This window comes from Merops nubicus, unplaced genomic scaffold (genome assembly GCF_000691845.1).
Source record: "Merops nubicus isolate BGI_N331 unplaced genomic scaffold, ASM69184v1 scaffold30244, whole genome shotgun sequence".
In the NCBI taxonomy this organism is placed as follows: Eukaryota; Metazoa; Chordata; class Aves; order Coraciiformes; family Meropidae; genus Merops; species Merops nubicus.
Genome location: NW_008604001.1, coordinates 4,175 through 12,465, shown reverse-complemented (window position 1 = coordinate 12,465; position 8,291 = coordinate 4,175). Strand labels below are relative to the sequence as shown.

Sequence of the window (8,291 nt, the reverse complement as noted above, 5' to 3'; positions counted from 1 at the left end):
CGGATTGCTCGTGGCATGAGCATTAGTCTGAGGTTGAGACAGTTTCGGGTATGGGCTACTCCCCCTTCCCCTTTCAAAATGCCCCCTTCACCCCCCTCCCACTTGCGAGCACCCAGCTGCCTTGGCTGGGTGGAAGAGCACTTGGGGGTGCCCGTGGGTGCAGCACCCCAGCTCTGGCTGGCATCAGGGGAGACGTTTGTGCTCAGTTGTGCTGTAACTCACAGCAGCTGCTGTATCACCCCCAGGAGATGGGTGAGCCGTGGAGCCAGGATCCTGCCCAGGCATCCTAGGCCAGACCTGGGGGAGGGGGAGGCCTTAGGCCACCCACAATCACCAGGAATTAAAAGCACAAACAGCAGGATGCATGAAGGTGGTTCCTCCCCTCTAACTTTGCCTCTGGCCGTTCCTGTGCCCCGATTCTGCAGGCTCTGCCTTTGGCAGCCCTATGCTCTGGCTGAGCTGGAGGGCTGGGTGGGGCCCTGCCTGGCTGCTGGGGCTCATCCCCCCATGCTGTCCAAACCACCCACCGGCTGCACGGGAAGGCTCATGGAGCTGCAGATGCTGCCCCTTCTCAAACAGCACCCCAAAACCCGTTCTGCCCCCAACAGTCTCCTGTGGTGATGGTGTCCAGGTGTGCTCTCGTATGGGTGGGTGCTGCTGGGCTGGGTCTCCAGCCCTCCTGGGGTGCAGGAGCAGGCGGCTGCCACCTCCTCGGGGACTCCCATCCCCCGCAGGGGTGAGAGCCAGCCCCCGGTGGCACTGCCGGTGATGCCTCCTCGTGTGACACTTCTCATGGCCGTGAGTCAGCCCGGCACAATCACCCCAAGCAGGGCGGGAGGGGGAAGCCCCTTCACCTGGGACCTTCGGGGGCTGGGGAGCTGCCGGCACCCACACGGCCAGGACCCAGGGCCCACGGGCTGTCTGGGGCCAGAGGAAGGTGACCCTGTGCCCCGTTGCCAGGATGCCAGGCGGGGAAGCAGGCGACTGAACGGCGGGCATGGAAGGGAGAGGACCCTACCGCATCTACGACCCCGGCGGGGGCTCGGGGGAGGACGGACCCACCGCCTTTGAGCGCCTGGTGGAGGAGAACACCCGGCTGAAGGAGAAGATGCAGGGGATCAAGTCCATCGGTAACGTGGCTTGGGGATGGGGGTCGCCTGTGGGGTGAGGCGGGGGAGCAAGTCCATCGGTAACGTGGCTTGGGGATGGGGGTCGCCTGTGGGGTGGCTCAGCCTGTGCCCACTGAGCCCGGGGCTTTCTTGCTCTGTTTTGGAAGGGTGCTGGGAAGCTGAGGGTCTTGGCACTGGGGCAGCAGTAAAGGTCTTCCCGTCCTGGGGGCTCGAGCAGGATGTCTGGGCTTTTCCACACTGGTGCAGAGGGAGCAAGGCTTTTGCTGAATTCCTGAGGTGCTTTACAGTGGGATAAGTGGCTGGGAAAACAAGGGAAGTGATGGAGCGAGGTCAGCTCTGGAGCCCTGCAGTGGCAGGTCACGGCTGCTGGGGTCTGTTCTGCTTTTGGTGAGAGCCCCCACCTCCCGCAACTGCTGTCAGGTCAGGGGCTTTTCCCGGGTGCTGCTCGAAGAAACCCCAGCACTGGGTGCTCCCTGCAGCTCCAGCTGGCTTGTGCCACCCTCTTTCTCCTCCTTGAATGCCTTCCCCCACCCACCCCCAGTTTTGCTTTCGGTCTCGTGACCCAGCTTCCGCTTTCAATCCCTGCTTCTGCTGCCAAAATTCCACCTACCTCGTGGTTCCTGTCATGTCCCCATGCCCCTACCTGGGACCAGGACCCACTGGTGTGGGAGTAGCCACCCGGAGTGGGGAGAGGATTGCATTGCCAGGGTCAGAACTCTGAGCAGGCACGCTGGATCCCTGGGGTCCACCACTAAGGCTTAAATTCATCTCTTCTGGGAATCAGAGGAGGCCTCTGAGAGATGCAGTGCTTCAACCAGTCCTCTGTGTGTCAGCAGAGGGGACTCTGCAGCCAGTGAGCCACTGATACAGTTTAGCCATTGAATTTGGCCAAGAAAAGATGTTTCTGGATGAAGAAGGACCATGCTGGGCACTTCTACACCCAAGCAGGAGGCTTGGTGGTGTTGGATGGGGGTGCTGCAGGGCAGGCACTGTGGGAGGGAGAATGAACATCGTTCTTCTGCCCACAACAGGAGAGCTGCTGGAGGAGTCCCAGGTGGAGGCAACCAAGCTGCGGCAGAAGGCGGAGGACCTCGTGAAGGACAATAAAATGCTGATAGCATCATCCTCCTTGGAGGACCTGTTGGAAACTGGAGGTAGGAGATGCAAGGCTTGCTGGGGAGGGGTAACCTGATGGCTCAGGATCCTGAGCCTTCACACCCAGCGGGAGGGTGTGAAGGAGACTTTCATGAAGGTTCCTTGCAGCACTGTCATCTCTGGAGTGTATCAAACCACTGCTGTCTTCCCTCCTCCTGGAGGGAGATTTTTTTTTGTGCTGTCCCCATAGCTGGGGTAGAAACCACCCACCAGTGCCTAACCTCTTGGGATGTCTGCTCTGTGCATCCCATGCCAGGCAGGGAGAGGCCGTGCTCCCAAAAAGGCTCATGGCTTCTTCCTCTCCCCTCTCCACAGGCGTCGGCCCTGACCCCAGCTCCACGCAGGCTGCCCCGGGCAGCACCCAGCCTGACACAGAAGCACGGAAATCTCCTCCAAGTGTGAGTCTGGTGAATGCAAGAGCTGGTGCTGGTATGGCCAGAGGGAGAGACTCTCTGTCTAGTTAAAGCAAAAGGAGGCAGCCTTTAGCCTCTAGAAATAGGGACAAATCTGAACGCAGGGGTCCTGCTGTGCTCCCAGTGGCCCCTGCCTCGGGGCAGTGGGCAGCCTGGGTTGCCATTCCCCAGGGAGGCCTGACCTGGCTGCCCCCCTTGCAGGGATCCTCCTCGGAGTTCGAGGTGGTCGCTGTGGAGGCGCCAGGGTCTCCCCAGGAGCGCGGGGCAGCGGTGAGTGGCCCTGGGGCCTGTGGGGCTGCCTTGGGTGGGTGGTGGGTGCAGGCTGGAACCTGCTGGTGTGGTCATGGTGGTACCAGGGTCATGGGAGGGTGTGCAGTGTGCCCGTGGCACAGCTGCCAGCAGGCACAGGTGGGGCTGGGACACCCGAGTCGGGGTGGCCCTGGGGCAGAGTGCAGAGGAGCGATAAACTGTGCTTGGAGGTTCCCAGGAGAGCAGAGCCAGACCACCAGCCTCCACCACTGAGAAAGATGAGGGAACCACACAGCCCTGGGGCTGGTCCTTCCCACATCTCACTGGGGCTGGAGGCCTTGGGAGTGGTGGTGTGTGTGCCCCAGCATGTATCACTCCTCTCACCTGGCCAAGGTGAGGAGAGGGAATAATGTGCAGGCTGCCCTTCAAGGGCAAGGGCTCACAAGTACAAGTGACCTGGTTGGGCTGCCTGGGCACGGGACCTGCAAAGCAGCCCCAGCCAGATGGGGACATCGTTGTCTCCAGATGCCACGGTGACAGGAAGAGCTGTGACCTCCCAAGGAGCTGCCAGTGATGCTCTGATGTTCACCTGCAGACACCTGCACTGGGTGGGAGGACCACATTTCCAAGACCCATGATAGCTGACAGGGTCTGCCCCACCCAAGGCATCTCTGTGCTCCGTTTGCTGCCACTAGAATGTCAACCTGGCTGGCACTGCCCTGTCCTGTCCTCTGGCTTTTTGTGTGCTGGAAGGAAGGGGAGGAGGGGTGGTGAGCCCAAGGAGGCCAAACACCAGCTTGCACAGCACAGTGCCAGTAAGAGGATCTGCTGTCATTGCACATCCCTATTTGCACTGTCCAGAGAGGCTCCCGGAGGGCTTGAGTCTCGTTGAACCCTCCTAGGGTGCAGCCATGGGGTGATGGGAAATGGGGTGGCATCTCTGGCTGCTGGTGCCCGAGCCGAGTGTCAGTCCCGTACTCACACTCAGGCTCTCCCAGGTGCTCTGGCTGGCCTTGGGTCCTCACTGCCTGCCCTTGCCAGCAGGAACCATGCTGTGCCAAGCACACACCCTTCCGTGGCAGTTTCGGGGCTGTAAACCCCAGGGCCAGGGCTCTGGGGAAATGCCAGGCTCTGGCCACACGCCGTGGCACTCGGGGCATTCCCATGGGCGTCGGGCTGAGTCAGCAGGGCGGGCAAAGGTGTGCCAGCACTTCCACGTGTGCCAGCTGGGCCCCTGTGCTGCCAGTGTCTCCTAGGCAATAGAGGAGTTCCCCAGCCACGCCAGGGCAGAGGGAGCCTGGTGGGGACACCCCTCATGCATAGGTGGGGGTGTGCCCTGGCACTGGTGGGTGTGCCCTGACCCGGGCTCTCCTGGCCACCGTTTAAATCCCATGTGTCACCCTCTTGGCTGCTGCCTGCCAAAGAGCCCAGGCTCCAGTGCCTGGCATCTGCAGTGGCACAGCAGCCACAGAGAGAGCACAGGAGGAAGGAGAAGATGGAGACAGGGGTGAGACCACCCATCACATGGCAAACCTCGGCTCCCAGCACAGACCAGGGCATACATCAAAGGGACATTCTCAGGAGCTGGGATTTGTAGTCTTGGTGCCAAGGGGAAGAGTTTTGGGGGAAAAGAAACGAGAGGTAGAGATGACTCCATTGCTATCAGTGAGCCAGGAGTGTGGGCTGCTCAGACACGGATTCAGGGAATCCATGGGCTGGGAGAGCTGCTGCTGCAATGTCCCCTTCCAGCCAGGGACTTGGTGTCCCATGTCCAGTGGCCGGGAATCAAACATTTACAACGCTGACAGTTTTTCAGTGTACCAAAGGCTGTTGCAGAGCACCTTGCTGCTGTCTCAGCTGCCTGCCTCAGCCCTGACTGGGGAAGGAGGCTGACCCGCCCTGAGAGCGACCTTTGTAATGCTCCTTGAATTGATCTGACTATGCTTCATCCCATCCCCAGGGCTTGGAGCAGCTGCCCAACGAGGATGCCAACCTGCTGCCCCAGCTGCAGCAGCTGGAGAACACGCTGAGTGGCTGTGCCAAGGAGGCCAGCAAGGACCAGGTCTTCATGCGCATGGGCTACATGGCCTCCGAGCTCAAGCGCCTGGCCTCCAAGGTGCACAAGAATGAGCAGAGAACATCGTTCCTGCAGGTGAGTGAGGGCTGGCTGGGATCTTCAGGGGAATTTTCCCTCTCCCCCCTCATTTTTTTTTCTCCATCAAGCCCTTTCTGTCCACACTGAGGTGGACACCCACCTCCATGCCACAGCTTGGTGGGAAGTGGGCGGCCAGACAGGCCTCTGGGCCTGGCCACGGTCCTCACACTGCTGGTGTTCACCCCCCAGACCCTCTGCGAGACACTGCACAGCGAGAATAAGGAGCTGCGAACCAAGCTGGAGCGGGACCTGGAGCAGAGAAACCAGGCGCTGGAGAAGCTCAGGTGAGGGTGGGTGCTGAGGAGGGGCACAGGGTTGTCCTGGGTGCTTCTTCCCACTGACCCATCCCTCCTGCCTTCAGGTGTGAGAACCAGGAGCTGCGGAGGATGGTGACACTGAGCAGCCAGGACAGCGGGAAGAGGGAAGCTGCGGAGCAGCAGCAGGTGAGGAGGCAGTGTCACCCTTGGAGAGCGCTGGGAAGGAGGCGGGGAGCCCGCTGACACATCAGCAAAGGTGTCCTCAATTCAGTCGAGTCCCCAGTTTGTCCCAGTATGACAAGCAGGTCTTCTCAGGGTCTCATGAGGATGGGGGAGGCCGTGGGAGGGGAACCGGTTTGAGTTTAGCTGGCCTCGGGCACAGCCTCCACAAAAGCCCTGAGGGTCCCCCCCGTGCGCGTCCAGCAGAGCGGGGCCACGGTGGAGAAGGTGCCGGGCAGAGGAGAGCTGGAGGCCAAGGAGAAGAAGGTGAAGATCCTGGAGCACCAGCGCAGGGAGGTGAGGACCAGGCTGGGAGGGAGGCACTGCCGAGGAGGGGGGGAGCGGGCAGCGGGGACACGGGGAGACGGGGACAGGGCTGCGGAGCTGCAGGGAAGTGCTGCTGGAGCCAGGATCTCCATCTGCCAGAGGCTGCCACGGGTGGCTCGGGGCAGGGGCTGGGCTCCCATTCAGCCATCCCTCTCCCCCTGCAGCTGCTGGAGGTGAATAAGCAATGGGATCAGCACTTCCGAGCCATGAAGCAGAAGTATGAGCAGAAGGTAGGGCTGGGTGCTTGGGGCTGGGTGCTGGAGGAGACCAGGTGCAGGGGAAGGTTTTGGAGCTGCCTCTGGCTCCTTCCCCCTGAGTGTGGCAGGGGCTGGGCTCCCATTCAGCCATCCCTCTCCCCCTGCAGCTGCTGGAGGTGAATAAGCAATGGGATCAGCACTTCCGAGCCATGAAGCAGAAGTATGAGCAGAAGGTAGGGCTGGGTGCTTGGGGCTGGGTGCTGGAGGAGACCAGGTGCAGGGGAAGGTTTTGGAGCTGCCTCTGGCTCCTTCCCCCTGAGTGTGGGATCTTCCAGGCAGGTGACTGTCCTCACTCCCCTCCCCGGCAGGTCACGGATCTGCACCAGGAGCTGGCTGAGGCCCGCAGGGCACTGACCGAGCTGGAGACGGAGCGGGAGCAAAAGCAGCGGGATTTCGACCGCAAGCTGCTGCTGGCCAAGTCCCGCATTGAAACGGAGGAGGCGAGTCCCTGGGGAAGGGTGGCAGGGAGCTGCTGGCCCCGTCACCCTGCCCTGGCTCATCTTCCCCCCGGGTCCTGCAGGCAGAGAAGGAGAGGCTGGCCATGGAGGTGAGGGACCTGCAGCAGAGGATGCGGTTCCTGCAGGAGCAGCTGGCTCCGGTCACCAGGCAGCGGGAGTACCAGGAGAAGGAGATCCAGAGACTGAACAAGGTGAGGGCTGGAGCACAACTCTTCCCTGCAAAAAGTCTTTTATGTTTTCCAAGCACTTCTCCTCTCTCAAGTCCAAAACTGACTCTGATCAACCCCCTCCTGCCTGGGTCCTTGCCCAGGCAGGACCTCGTGTCAGAAGATGCTCACCACATCCCTCTAGGCTCCCAGAAAAGGGGGTTTTGGAACAGGGGGGGGTCTGTAATCCAACTTGCTCTTGCCCAGTTATACCCATTTTCCATGCTGGGCACATGCCCGTGGTCCTCTAGAAGTGTCACAGGCACCGCAGCTCACTCTGACCCCCTCCCTCCTGCTCCTCTTCCTCTAGGCACTAGAGGAGGCCCTGAATGTCCAGGCCTCTCCACCACCCATCTTCACCAGCACCATGGAGCCGATGGGGAATGTGCCACAGCAGGAGCTGCTGACCCAGAACGAGCTACTCAAGCAGCAGGTAGGACAGGATGCAGAACTACTGGAGGGAGGGAGGAAGCTACATGTCCTGAACATCCCCGGCAAAGACCACAGTGTGGCCAGGAGCAGCCCAGCAGCCCTGGTGCATGTCAGTGCTGTGGTGCTGGAGAGTTGGGGACCGAGTTCAGCATTCTCCAGGCCATAGGCTGGAAGGACCACAGCCGTGGACTGTCCTGCCAACCCGTGTGCCCAAGGCTTGGTGTTGGCATCAGGGATGGCAACACGTCGACGGGGGTGTTTGGAGGGAGGTGACTACCCTTAGCCAGGCACATCTCCATCCTGCCAGGTGAAAATTTTTGAGGAGGACTTCCAGCGGGAGCGGAGTGACAGGGAGAGGATGAATGAAGAGAAGGAAGAGCTAAAGCAGCAGCTGGAAAAGCTACAGAAGCAGTTGGTCCTCTCCAGCAACCAGGTGAGCAGGGCTGGGGGCCGCTGGAGGCACTCTGAGACTCCTTTGTGTGTCAGAGGGGCTCATCCCTGGTGTCACAGACCTCATACCCATCTCGGAGCAGGGGCTGCAGGAAGGGACAGAAAGGCCAGGGGGGTGGGTTTGCTGCTACTTATCCCTACCAGAGCATCTCTTTTTACTGGTCTATTCCTTTTGTCGGTTTCCTGGGGTTCTGGTGGGAGAGGACTGGTGTGGGCATTCCCATAGGATATTGCAGGACTTGGGGGAGTGGCAGGGTGGGCTTTGTACTAACCCTCCTTCCAGCTGCGAGCCTCCAAGGATGACTGCCAGAGGGAGAAGGAGGAGAAGGAGAAGTTGAAGAAGATGCTGAAACAGCACAAACAGGTGGGGATGGAGGAGGAAACCCCTTTAGGGGCAGAGGGGCTGGGGGCTGCTGGCCTGGCCTCAGCCCTCACCACCCCTTAGAGGGGCAGCTCCAAGTGGAGCAGTGGGGAGGGGTGCACCTGGGTATCTCCCCAGCATCTCCCTGGGCTCCTCACAGGCTTCTGGAGAGAGGCTGCACGCTGAGCCGCTGCCAGGGCCCCTGGGCCCCGCCTGCCCCGT

General features: G+C 61.0%; 1 protein-coding gene across 1 annotated transcript in view; it reads left to right on the top strand.

Annotated features, from left to right (window-relative positions):
• The first annotated feature begins 960 nt into the window (after positions 1-960).
• The window catches only part of LOC103771584 (TNFAIP3-interacting protein 1-like), an 8,232-nt gene continuing 901 nt past the window's right edge, over positions 961-8,291 (top strand). The window contains exons 1-15 of the mRNA XM_008938885.1: positions 961-1,130; positions 2,162-2,284; positions 2,601-2,683; positions 2,900-2,968; positions 4,908-5,099; positions 5,292-5,386; positions 5,464-5,545; positions 5,783-5,875; positions 6,070-6,135; positions 6,471-6,606; positions 6,687-6,811; positions 7,137-7,259; positions 7,566-7,691; positions 7,992-8,072; positions 8,230-8,289. Coding sequence (XP_008937133.1) covers positions 998-1,130; positions 2,162-2,284; positions 2,601-2,683; positions 2,900-2,968; positions 4,908-5,099; positions 5,292-5,386; positions 5,464-5,545; positions 5,783-5,875; positions 6,070-6,135; positions 6,471-6,606; positions 6,687-6,811; positions 7,137-7,259; positions 7,566-7,691; positions 7,992-8,072; positions 8,230-8,289 — 1,587 coding nt within the window. The 5' untranslated portion in view covers positions 961-997. The remainder of the gene's footprint in view (positions 1,131-2,161; positions 2,285-2,600; positions 2,684-2,899; positions 2,969-4,907; positions 5,100-5,291; positions 5,387-5,463; positions 5,546-5,782; positions 5,876-6,069; positions 6,136-6,470; positions 6,607-6,686; positions 6,812-7,136; positions 7,260-7,565; positions 7,692-7,991; positions 8,073-8,229; positions 8,290-8,291) is intronic.